The 13,403-nt window shown below is 42.4% G+C and overlaps 1 protein-coding gene across 6 annotated transcripts in view; it reads left to right on the top strand.

Annotated features, from left to right (window-relative positions):
- The window catches only part of creb5b (cAMP responsive element binding protein 5b), a 38,063-nt gene that overhangs the window by 15,295 nt on the left and 9,365 nt on the right, over positions 1 to 13,403 (top strand). For all 6 annotated transcript variants that reach the window (XR_009774685.1, XM_061716666.1, XM_061716665.1 and 3 more), the window contains exons 6-7: positions 2,981 to 3,107; positions 4,729 to 4,839. Coding sequence is in view for 5 of the 6 variants with exons in the window: in XM_061716666.1 (XP_061572650.1) it covers positions 2,981 to 3,107; positions 4,729 to 4,839 (238 nt within the window). In the remaining variant the exon portion in view is untranslated. The remainder of the gene's footprint in view (positions 1 to 2,980; positions 3,108 to 4,728; positions 4,840 to 13,403) is intronic.

Below are 13,403 nucleotides of genomic sequence, written 5' to 3'. Positions count from 1 at the left end.
ATTTGGTTGCTTTCCTCCTTCTCTGAGTTGGCAGACTGAGGGGAGACCACTTTATATATGTTAAAGAAAGAGAAAACGTGTTTTTCCCTTTAATCTGATGTTTTAAAATGGTGGGAAACCAAAGGTGTTTGAATGGCAAAAAAGCTTTTGTCACCTTTAAAAGTGTTTTTTATTTATTTTTAAAGAAATTCTTTTAAACTTCATGTTAGTGATGCTATCATGAACACTACAGGTGCAAAATACAACCTTTAGGAGCATCAAAGGAGCCTTTGTTCTCCAGAAACCAAGAGCCTGATATCCCTGTGCTGTCCCCTGTATTTTTATGAAAAAAGTAGAGGACTATGGCCGATCTTTGTTGAGACATAAAATAATTTCTCCTTGTTTTTATCCTATCTGTTGTTCCACAAGCCCCAGAAAAGTTGAGACAAAGATCTAATTATATATATTTTCCATTCTTTTTGAAAGACACAAAGTTCAAAAAATTATGTCATTCCAGCTACAAAGTCAAAAATGCTGTTAGACTGGCAAATATATTGTATTGCACAATATTGTGAAAAGATTTAGAGTCTCAATGTGTCAGGGCCAAGGCCAGAAACCACTGCCTGATGCGTGTGACCTTCAAGCCTTCAGGCAGAACTACATGATAAACTGTCATGCCAGTGAGATCAATATAGCCACATGGGCTTGGGAGGATCTCAGAAAACCACTGTCACTCAACACGGTCTGCTGATGCATCCAGAAGTGAAACCTGAAACTGCACCAGGGGAAACTTGCATGTCAACTCTGAAGACGTACTCAAGAGTTCTCTAGACATCTCAAAGGGACAGAGAGACAGTGGACACATCTGTAGTCACATTAGTCTTTATTTCAGCTTGTTTTTGGGGAAAAATTGATGTCAGGTTCTACATCTGAAAAATCAGTGTCTTTTTCTGGAAACTGTGTGGTTATTTCAGCAGGACAATGCCAGACCTCATTCTGCTAAACTTACGACAGAGTGGCATCATTAACACCCCATATGGTGTTTAAGTATTTGACTGACCAGTCATCGATCCAGATATGTCTGAAAATGATTATACCACTCGTGTCTCTTAATTGAAAGTTCAAAAAAATTAGCAAATTACACATTTACGTCTCATTTTAGAAAAACTCTCTACGTTTCTGGATATTGTGTTTTCATTCTTGCAAGTCACAAAAAAATCTTTAGTCAGCTGTTTTACGGGATAAATATAAAATAAACCAGTTTTTATCCTCAATCTCAACGGCATCTCTCTACCACATGATTGTTATTTTATCCTCTTGAATGCTGGCAAAGTCTAAAACGTTGAGGGAAACTGTGTGGATGTAGTGTGTGCAGCAACACTACATACCTCATTGTACTTTCATGACTTTAACCATGTGGAAATGTTTGGATACCCAGTGTTGCTCAGATGTCATATGTGCTGTTAAATGAGTATGATTGTGATAAATTGGGAAGTTAGACAGGAATGACACGCAGTCAGGATGGTAATGACGTGTGCGTTTGAGAGCGTGTGTTTGGTTCTGTGTGTGTGGAGCAATCTAAAATGTCTGGAGTGCAAATGTACATATTTAGGACTGGAAAAATACTGATATTTATTCAGGTGGGGGGGCATTTGCTCTGGTGCACACCTCCATTTAGCCATCACTTCTTCACAATTCAACCCACTATTACGGTAATCATGGCTATGATGTTGTCAATTGATTGCATGGACTTGTTCAACACATCTAACCTAAATGTTTCGTACTTGTCCTAATATCTTAATGGGATAGGAAGCTGAGCTCTATTGACTGGTGAACAGCAGCATTCATCCCAATGATACCGATAACTGGAGAATTATTGATTTTTTTTTCCTCCTCCTTTTCTCTTTTTCATTTTCTTTTGCTGCAAGTTATTAAAGAATCATGCAGCAAGGGCTGTTTTTAGACTGTAACCATATGGATTTGGCTGTTGCAGCACCCTGCAGCTGGAAACTAGTGCTCGTACAAGCAGGGATTTGGTGGCATGGCAGATGGATAAATGATGTCTCGTCCTACAGTTGTAGTTGGTGTGGGTGTTTGGATGGTTACAGCCCTGAGCCAGTGACTAAGACAAGACTGCTGCCATTAATTTAAGCTTAGTCTGGGCCTCTGTAAATGTGATTTATTGATGTGGCCATGAGTGTGGATAGGCCTGTCGGTCCGCACACGTTTTTGTGGTCACTGAAGGACATTCTCCCTGCAGGGCCTCCTCCGTTGCAGCAGATCCTAAATAGGATTCTTTTCATGCTCATCTCATGTGGTTCTCCAGACAAATACTACTCATTCAACATCACTAACATTGTTATTCACTGGACGTACTACATGAATTATAGTTGTTTAAAGTGCATCCCAAGATGTCTCAACTTAGAGCGTGGCACAGTCTTATAACCACTCACAGTCTTCTTTGTTCTGAGTTTGTGGTTGCAGAATTGAAATGACCAAATATTTTTTTAAAAAGCGTGAGTTTTCATAATTTTTCTTTTAAAAAGGTGCCCCGATATTATGTAAAGTTAAAACCTGTGTGACAAGTGCAGAAAAACAGACATTCATTCAGTGCGTACAATTTTATAAACACGTTTTAAAAATGTCAAGAAAAAACGACCAAGCTTTCTGAGTTTTATTTAGTTTTTAAAATGCTCATCATCTGCTTTGTGTGTTAACTATTATAATATAAACCCTATAATTGTTCACAACAAATGTGAGGATGTTGTTTTCTTTTTCTCCAAGTATAATTAAACATACCAAATTAAAAAGTATCATTGCATTTTCAGATATAACTTATGTGTGCTTCTTACAAAGAGTTATGTTTAACACCATAGGAGGTCGATGCTCTTCATGTTGGGTTTGAAACACTTACGAAACAATGAGAATAAAACTTTTAGAGCTCTCCAGCATAGCAGTATAACTAAAAGTTTACAATATATGTGTCTGTGTGTCCTTTCAGGCCAGTCCCCGGCTCTCTGTCCTCGCTACTGCACCTACGGAACAGACAGAGACAGCCTCTGCCAGCCTCCATGCCTGGAACCCTGCCAGACCCCACCATGCCCGGCTCCTCGGCTGTGCTAATGCCCGTGAGTACAACAGCAGATTACAGATCACGTTCTCTCATGGATGCCCTCAGAACAGAACTCTGTTACTCATAAGCTGAAAGACTATACGGTGCACCCTGACTGTACACAAGCCATGTATGTACTTATGTTATGAGGTTATGGATGCTTTCTATCAACATTAAAATGACTTACTGCAGACACTTCTATCCAAAGCCACCGAGGAGCACATTGTGGGGGAATTTAGGGCTCAGCATCTTGCTCAATGACACTTTGACATGTCAACCGGGGAAGTTGGAAAGGGAAACAACAGTCTTCTGACTGCTTTTGCCTCTGGTGTACATTCAAACAGTTATCTCCTGCAGCAGTAAATGATTCCTCCTGCAAAGTGTAAGAAATAAACTTTATGACCATCTAGCCAGAAAGAAGAGTCACATTAAGGGGAATAATAACACGGAGAAAGCTCCTCGTATAGGGATTCTAATGATATAACATATGTTCTCATTGCAGCACCAGACAGCCTGTGTTTATGTTATTGAAAAATCCCTCCCATGTTTATTAAATTAAGAGCTAAGCGATTTTGTGGGAGATTGACGGTTCAGGAAAGGGGTGCAGGTTTGGGTGATATTTTTACACAAAACACACTTACTGCAATTAGGCTTGTGTGTCAGGTTTTAGACCTGAGTCTCTACGGACACATGGGGAGGAGGGAGGAGAGGCAGAAGGGGGAACTATTCCTCACGGAGACCACCACACCAGCCAGAGTTCAGCAGCTGGGAGGTCATAGCAGCTCAAACACACACACACGCACACACACACACACACACACACACACACACACACACACACACACACACACACACACACACACACACACACACACACACACACACACACACACACACACACACACACACACACACACACACACACACACACACACACACACACACACACACACACACACACATATATGCATTCAGTCGCTGAAACAAAGGTTTCTTCTTTCCTGCTTACGCTGCACGGTGAACCCGGCTCACATTATCGCCCTGCACAGGTGACCTCTCACCCCTGTCAGCTTACCCAGCTGATTTCCTCACATTCAGGTCTCAGCTGTAACACATGGAAGCTCTGACCAGGGTCAGTCAGACACGTCGCATCCACACAAACACACAGACACACACATTAATGAAGACTTGAACTCTGATTGTATTTCTTTTACAATTGATCCAGATCTGTTTCTCCTTTAACAGAAATTCAACGTAGAGTGACTGAGGTTTGATGATTTAGTCTAACAGACACTATGCTTTGAGAAACACACGCACACACCCCTGTTGCACCGGCTTCCTGTGTTAAGTCCCTCTGTTCTGGCTTCCTGTTTTGGGTCAGTTCCAGTTATCATCACACAGAGTAGTGCATAGGGCAGCCTGTCATGTGAAATCAGGTTCTCATGCTTCCTAAACTCACGCACTGTAAGATGTCTCACGCGTTTAATGTTAATACTTTCATTGTGGAAGCAGTGGCGACGTCTCATCAGTACAAGAAACTGAAGATACGATTCTGTATCCATCCAAGCATTTGTGTCATGCAAATAATATGTCTGGACATGTGAGCACGACTGATCCCATTTTGTTGTTACCTTCAGATGGAGAGACAAATGTCCATGGGTTCGAATATGATGGGCATGCAAAGCCCTGCCCACAGCAGCTCCTGCTCCTCCACTCACATTCCCTCCATGCACTCAGAAGCCAAACTGGTGAGTACATGCATGCATTCACATGGATGCAAACACACACATACACTAGTGCACATACACATGTGTTGCAACTTTCTTTTCCACTGGGCTGTGCCAGCAAAGCTGTGCTCTTAGGCCTGTGTGGATTTCATCATTCGGTGTGTAATCAAAGCTGTGTCTGAACCTGCCAGTGCAGCGCAGGAGACTCTGGCTGGAATAATGGGCCCTTTATGTGGTTGAGGCTCGACTGCCCACCGGCTGCCTGATGTATATCTTAATGTACAGAACATGTTCTGTAGGTCCTGCAACTTGTTAGCACTAGTTTAACACAGCGGGGAAAAAATCAAATGACCTCATCCTTCACAAAGCAGGCAGTTACAGAAGTTGGATTGAGTTGTGGATGAACAAGGATAAAGAGTGAAAGTAGATGCATTTTGAAGTTATAAATAAGTGCACAGGATGGTTTTGCTGGCTAGCAACACTGCAATACTATTTTCAGAGGCTGACAGGATTGCTCTGAATAATAAGAACAAAAAGAAAAGCTTAAACAGTTACACTCAAGCTGATGGGGAATGATAATATGGTATTAATACTGATGCTGAGCAACAGACATCCTTTGTTTTCAAAATGAATCAGTAGAAAGCCGTAACTTGAGGAAAAATAACTGGAATGAAAAGCTTTGGCGGCTCTTTGTGTTGAGAGGCTTGCCGATTACAGAGTTTTCTGGAGAAACACATCTTGTTGAGAAAGAGAAGGTAGCAGAGGTCATTAGAAGAGTTATTGCTCTGATAGTGGAGAGCGGGAGCAGTCCCAGGGCATTTAATTCTCCCTCTTCCTCCAGCTCTCTCAAGATTGATCGTCTTTGTAGTCTTTTGAATCTCCTCAACTGTTCCTATGGCAACACACTAGGGTAACACAATATTAGTGTATTAGGCTTATCTCTCCTCTGGCCGTCATCCAGACACATCTTGCCCTTTTTTTTCCCCCCTGCTATCTATGTAATTGAATTGTAAATGCTCTGTTAGCTCTCCCATAAACATGCACTCACTAAATGGCTGCAGGTCCCTTTACCGTGCAACTTTCTGGTCAGTCGGCCATTCAGACAGACGCGTGGCGCGGCAACCAAATGTGGATCAGTTGAGATTCAGCTCGCTGATGTCTGAACGCAACTGATGGAATTCCACGATTGTGGACCAAAAGTGAGAGACTTAATTGTATTATCTGCGTGCGATCTTTAGCATTGGTTTTCATAAGCATAGACAGAGTCTCTAATGTCTGTAATATCCTCGCTAGGGCCAGGTCGATAAATACGGCCTTACTATCGGGTAACTGGGCCATGATCAGCCCCATGTGTCCCTTGCGACGTTCCCAATCTGGCTCTAATCGCATTACCCCGACCATGTTGACTTTCCGCCAATGGGAAATCTCTGCACTGTAACCCCACACCTCAGAGGAGCGGACCTGGATGCACTCTTCTTGTTTCAACGTTTACATTGTGAGAGCAGAGAAAAAGGGATTGAGTGGGACTTTGATAGACATGAAGGAAATAGGTAGACAGTCAGAATGAGCCGGGGAGTTGAAAGGTGAGAGAATGTATTGATGTTCAGAGAGACCAACAGTGAACGAGTGGGAAATTTTGAAAGCGTTGTGTGATTGAAATACACAAAAATAAGCTGAGTTTCTTTCCTTCGTCCATGCTTGTACTGTACATGTACAGTAGGTGTGAGTGTGATTGTTATATATTTTGTTGCCATCAGTTGCAGGATTATTCCTCCCCTGTCAGCGAAGAAAAATACCCAGAGCCCCGGCTAATGAAGGCTAATTGATTTTTGTGGTGGGCCAGAGTGGTGGGGAGGCCTGTCTCTGGTGTAAATAGTTAATGAGCCAATGGACTGCTGTGGCCCCTGGGGGACTCATATCTCACTCTAAGCTCTCTGTTTGGCCTCTCTGGGACAAAGACTGTATCTGCATCACTGCCATTCTTTGTGATTTTCCACTCAAGTGCCATCGTTTAAGTGGTCCAGCACAGCCTGATAGTGGAATAATTGACATGCATGCCCTCCTTTAATGCTTCAAGTGTGTTTTCTGGGGGTGTTACAGAGATTGGAATGTTTTATTAGTCTTGGTTCAAGTGTTTTTTTTTTTTTCTCTCTTCTTATGAAGGACTGGGTGCTCATGGTGCCGGGTGTGGTTGAGTTCTGCTCTGTTGTGGTCTGGGGAATTGAATGGTGCGTGTTGTGTGCTGGAGGCTGTGGGATAACTGACCCTTGCAGCGTGGAGGAAACGCAGCAGAGACAAGGCCAAGTTCCACAGCACGCCAGCCAAGGCATTACGTCACCAGTCAGAGCCAGTTCTCCACAGGGCCTTGCAAACACTCACACACGGACGTATTGGCTGCTCCAACTGTGTGCCGCAGTCCTTGCAAAGGGACGCACACACTTAGCCGCGCACTAAATACACGAGGAGGGAAACAATCATACGCTTATAGTAACAAATGAAACGCATGTACAGAATGTTTGTTGACATACAAACTATATAAACACTCGCAGATCTTTGCTATAATCTCTACAAACACAAGCACTTTTATACCTGTGTGTGTTTGAATGTATTCACTATCTTTTTTTTTTTTTTAAATCTGCAACAAGAAAAGACCAAACAAGTTCTTATCATGTTTCTTCAAAAAACATCTGCGATTTCCAACTGTGGTACATGACTCAGCTCACATCAGCAACGGGAGAACTTGAACATTGCTCTTTTTTTGTGTCTCTTTTGAATGAGCTCCATGTTTGCCGCACATCCTGCCGGCTTTCTAATTTCAGACAGAGCAGCCTTGAAACACTTGGGTGCTGGTGTATGAAAATGTGTTCTTTATTATCTCCCAATGATCTATTGTTTACATTGTTACTAAGGACAATAAATTTGTCACTAAGCATCAGGCTAGGTGCTGAGATTTTTATGTGGTAAACAATACTATATGTTCTTTCACTGCAGCCCGCTTGGCCGTGGAGCTGGCACTAGATTAGTGGATGACATAATTCCTGGCATGCTCTAAATATGCTCCTTTTTTACTTGAGGAGAGGAAAATATGGTGCTTTCTCTTAAAGAAACACTTCATAGCGCAGTCGAGGACTCAATCAAAATATTTCTTTTGCAGCAGTGTCACCTGACTGGTTTAAGTTTTAACTCTAGTTACTGAGCTGCAACAGGTATTTATTTTAGGGATCAGGTTACGGCTTAAATGGCAAGGTAGTAACAGAGATGCCAAGAAAGTTAAAAACTTGCGAAGCAGCCATAGATGTGTCAGTTTTCATCGCTGTAATGTGATGATGAATTGAGAAGTTACTTCAGCGTGAAATAATTTCTAAGCAGCTAAACCATTAGCATACATAAGTCTATTACATCTTCCTCCCATTTTCTTCCACTATGGCAGTGAAGCACCTCTGGCTAAACCTCTTGATGGGAGGAGGATCACCACACACAATTGGAGCCTAACTCCAGGTTTTTTGCGCAACATCTGTATGAATGGTGGCATTGTCGGAGTGTGATGTCATGGAGTTAGGATGGTGAGCTAAGAGCACAGCTGAATCTGCAGGCTGCTTCAGCGAGCGTGTGTATGTTCACTGTATGTGCTTGTATGCATACTCATTGTGTGTGCAAGTGGCTTTCTTTTTCTTTTCTTTCTTCAGGGCATTGGCACCCTAGCTGGTACTCATTGTCCTTGGAGTCAAAACATCTTTGGACAAAGTGGGCTGAAGCAAACCATTAAGTCAGAGTTCACACATGGTTTTGATACACAATGGTTAAGTTCATATTTGTGGTTGGTTTAGTGTACATGGATGTAGCTGTCCAGTCAAACAAGATAACACATGCTTAGTTAAAAGTTTATTTATTTATTCATTTTACTGTTCCTTTCTGTTGTCATTGAGTTGAGTGGTTTTTAGCAGAGTGAAGGGTTCAATGTGTCTGCCAGTTTATCAGTGCAGGACATAAACCAGAGCCCCTCGCTCACCGCTTCCTCTCTGTTGTCAATGCCAAAGAGTTTGTCTATATTTGATCAAAATTATACTCTGTGTAGTCAAAAAGAAACCGACCTGCAGCAGTAGATTGATAATCAGTCCAGTTCAGCCACAGTATTCCATGTTTTATACTGTGGCATAGTGTGTGTTTCCTGTGTGTTTTCTCCAGGATTACTTTCTCAGTGTTTAGCTCCATGTACATAACTCATTTAATAACAAATCATACTTTCTGAGGTTGTCGTTTGATGGGTCAGCTGAAAAATAAATTCATGTAAATATTCAGACTCTTCACATTTCACTTGGCTGCAACGATGGCCTCAGTCTTCGTCAAAATTAATCCAACAAGTTGACGTTCTTTTTCTTTTGAAGTGTCACTTATTTTTACAGTGATTTATTTATTATTTACTTATCAAGTTTCTTCTTGGCCAAAATATTCCGTTTCATCCAGGTTGAAGGAGAAACATCAGTCCACAGGCACTTCCAGGTTTCTTCAGAGTTGCTTTACTGGGTTCAGGTTCTGAGTCACATGGGATGGGTCACGCCAGGACTTTCACAGCATTTTTCTGACGCCAACCAGTCCTGTTTTCTTGGCTGTATGCTTATAGTTGTAAACTTTTACTTCAGCCTTAAACCAAAAAACCTCTAGAAATATAATTTTGCTCACAATAGCTGTCAATATTCAAGTAACCCACTTTTGTCTTAGTTAGAGTTGCATGTAGACTGATGAGAAAAAAACAAGTCCAATTCATTCAAAGATAAGAACAATACATGCAGAGCCTGGAAGGGTATGAACACTAGGGATGGGCGGTATGGACTAAAAAATGTATCACGATAATTTCTAATTTATCCCGAGAACGATAAAAATGACGATTAAAAAAAATACCAATTCAACTCCACCTTTTCAACTATAAATCTATCTCACTCTCAGATCCACCATGTTTGTTACACAAAAACGTCATCAATGGGAATTTATCCTTTTTTCTTTCTGGCTCGCTCATTTCTTTCTTTCTTTCTTTCTTTCTTTCTTTCTTTCTTTCTTTCTTTCTTTCTTTCTTTCTTTCTTTCTTTCTTTCTTTCTTTCTTTCTTTCTTTCTTTCAGGCTCATTTCCTTCCTTCCTTCCTTCCTTCCTTCCTTCCTTCCTTCCTTCCTTCCTTCCTTCCTTCCTTCCTTCCTTCTTTTTTCCCTTCCTTCCTTCTTTTTTCCCTTCCTTCCTTCTTTCCTCCGGCTCTCTCTTTCCTTCTTTCCTTCCTCTTTTCTCCCTTCCTTCCTTCCTTCCTTCCTTCCTTCCTTCCTTCCTTCCTTCATTCCTTCACGTACGTTTCGATTTAACGCAGAACCATAAATCAGGCTTTACACAAAAACATCATAGACGGGAATTTATCGTTTTTACCGCGAGATGACAAATTCTTATCGTGAGGAATTTTTTTGACGGTATATCGTGAACGGTAAAATATCACCCATTCCTAATGAACACTTTCCCTCCGTGCTGTAATTGAAGATATTACTTTTCTTTTTAAATAATACTGCATCAAGCAGAAAAGAATTAAAGGAACAAACCCACATCTGCTACATTTCAGATCCTTTAAGGACTGTTTATACTAGTGTCTGTATAGTTGAGCAGATACATGTGAGTGTGTGTGTATACGTCTAAGTTCTCTCCCTGGTTGTGTGTGGGTTGGGATACAAGGACAAGGCAGGCAGTTGTAGCACAGAGTGTCGCATCTGTTTGTCTTTGGATGGCTGTGTGTTGTTTTAGGGGTGCTGATGGGAGGTGCATGTGAAGGCCATTTCGTCATGGTTCAGGGCTCTTGAATGGGATGGAGCTCCAGTTGAGCCAAGCTTGGGTAAACCAGCTGCCATCACCACACAGGCCAGACTAGACCGGTCCAGCCATCGTGAGCCTGCCCGGAGCCCGGGCAGCAGACAAAATACGCTCGGGATTCCACAATAACCTCCGCTTGTTGGGTCAGAGATTTTTCAGCCTGATAAAGCTCAGTCAGTGTTTGGTAACCTCTTCATCAACCACCAAAGTTTCATAACTTAAACTTGTTAGAAAAGTTGTTTTTTTATCACAGGGAAATGGCAGGACAGAAATGACAAACACAACAAGTAAAAAGTAAGTTCATAGAACAATAAAACAACAGTAAACAATAGAAGAGATGAGTACATTTCAGAAAGTGTTGTAGTTTACTTGTTGAAATTCACTTTTCACGCGTATTTTTGAAGCATTTTTGAAATTTGTTTTACTGACGTCATGGCATTCCAAGGAAAATATCTTTAACCCCAGAACACATCATCTCCCCATCCCTTAGATCTCATTAAATAAATACTGTGTGAGTATTAAGGGGCTTGTGTTGATGGTTTGTCTCTCTCTGCCAGTCAGGGGTGTTGTCTGTATTCAACATTATGACAGTGGATGTTGTGATAAACATGTGGGCTGCACTGGAGCAGGGCTTTACAAGAAGGGGAACAGTGGGGATATGCAGACTGGAGTCAGAGGCCCATCCATTAACTTGACAGGGTGCAGAAGCTGCCAAGACTATGAGCGCATGCTTTGGAGCATGCTGCTCAGTGGGCGTGTGTCCTGCTGCACCCATACCACCACGGGTCCTGCAAGCACCACCGGAGTCTGGCCCTGGCAGAACGGCTAGGCTTGTCCGTCTCTCCCTGTTTGCGTCTGGAACCACAGGGAAGCTCTGTTCAGCCCTGATCAACTTGGCCCACAAACCTGGGAGACGAGAGAGGGGACAACATTACGGCCCAGCTCTCCCATCAGACTGTCTGCCTCACCGTTCCCCGAGGAAATCAGTTTAACAGTCCCCAGCTCTTGGCAAGCAGAGGCAGAGGGGGGTGGAGGAACAGGCAAGAGGTGTGTGTGTGTGTGTGTGCGCGCTTGCATGTGTGTGTGTGTAAGAGAGAGAGAGAGAGAAGGGGGGGGTTACTGCCTTTCTGGGCAATAGGGAAATCTAATAAAATTGAACTAATGGTTTGGAGTTTTAGGGACAGAGAGAGGGTTTTGCAGGCAGGCTGGTGGGTATTGATGGTGGTGGAGGTGAGGCGGGTGGAACAGGATCCTCTGAGTGTTTGGCAAAGCCGCAGAGCCAAACTCTTGGTTCCAGCTGCAGCTGTTGAACCCCTGTCGGGTTGACGGTGTGAGTTAGGGGGGCGAGGCGTACATAAATTCTGCCAGGAAAGTTACCACTATGATATATTATTCAATTAGAAATACTCGGTGATTACACCCTCTGTTTGAGTCTTGTGTTAACTAAAGTAGCTGACAAAGACAGAAAAAAAACTTGAATATTTCTCTGCGGTCTGGTTTTTATGGGAAGAGGAATATGTCCATTTAAAACTTTGATCTTTTTGCCATTAAACTCAGACTCCACAGACTGGGTAAATCTTTCTAACCTGCCGTGAGGCGCCAGAGGGCCACAGGTCCCCTGATAGCACACTGCTCCACTTTTAAGGGGAATAAAAGTGCTCACCCCGACCTCACTGAATTTGATTTACCAATCCTTAGCCAGGCGTGGACTCCTCCCTTTGTACCTGCTCTGTGCTCTTGCTTTTTCTCCTTCCAGGGTTAATAGATATGAAGTCATCTGATGAGGAGAAACCCAAGCATGTTCTCAGGATGTGCCCAGAGCACTCACGGCGACATCACTCAAAGCCCATCGTGTCAGAAAGAGGAAGTAGCCTTTAATAAATATCAATAATGGATGATCACCTTGTATCACTGAAACCACATAAATGAGAGGGGTCTAAAAAAAGGAGTGGGAGTGGCGAGGTCAAGGGTCAAAGGTCTGAGAAGAGATAGCTTGCCTCCGGGCAAAAGACTGCTGAAATAGGGATGTGGAAAATCAATACCGACCACTTCTTTCAGCACGTTATCAGAATGGTTGAAATGTCGTGTCACACACATGTATTTATGGTTGACAGAATTATGGTGGAAGTCGCTGAAATTGTCTTCATGGTGTCATAGGGACTTGGTCTTCCTATTGTGTCTTTGCTTGGTTTTCCAACTTCCTACGTCACGTACGGCCAGTGGTGGACAGTAACGGAGTAAATGTACTTGAGTACTGTACTTAAGTACATATCCAGAGGATTTGTACTTTACTTGAGTATTAGATTTCTTTGGTACTTATTACTCTTACTTGAATACATTTCCAAGACAAATATTTTTACTTTTACTCGAGTACATTTCTAGGAAGGCTGAAAAGTACTCGTTACTTTCAGGTCTGCTCTTTTTTCTTCTTCCCTAAAATCCTATTGGACACAAGCTGTTTTTGTCAAAGGAGGAGACCTATCACAGTGCACGCTCTCAGACAGACATGGGGAGACAGTTTGTTATGCTCTATATTGCTATATTGTACTGGTATGTCCTTCCTGTAAAGTTAAGTGACTTCAACATTGAGTTATTGAAAGCAGAGATGTAGTTTTTTGTAAAGCAGTGGTCTCTGAGGGGGATCCAGACTTAGTTGGATGGTGCAGGTTCATTTGGTTTCAGTTCATGATTGTTAATAAACTCTGCATCATCTGCTGTCCTCTTATGATCCCATTCATTTGATTTG

The sequence above is a fragment of the Cololabis saira genome, chromosome 3 (assembly GCF_033807715.1).
Source record: "Cololabis saira isolate AMF1-May2022 chromosome 3, fColSai1.1, whole genome shotgun sequence".
NCBI classification, from domain to species: domain Eukaryota; kingdom Metazoa; phylum Chordata; class Actinopteri; order Beloniformes; family Belonidae; genus Cololabis; species Cololabis saira.
The sequence above is the reverse complement of the archived record's forward strand: the minus strand, read 5'-3'. Positions and strand labels throughout refer to the sequence as shown.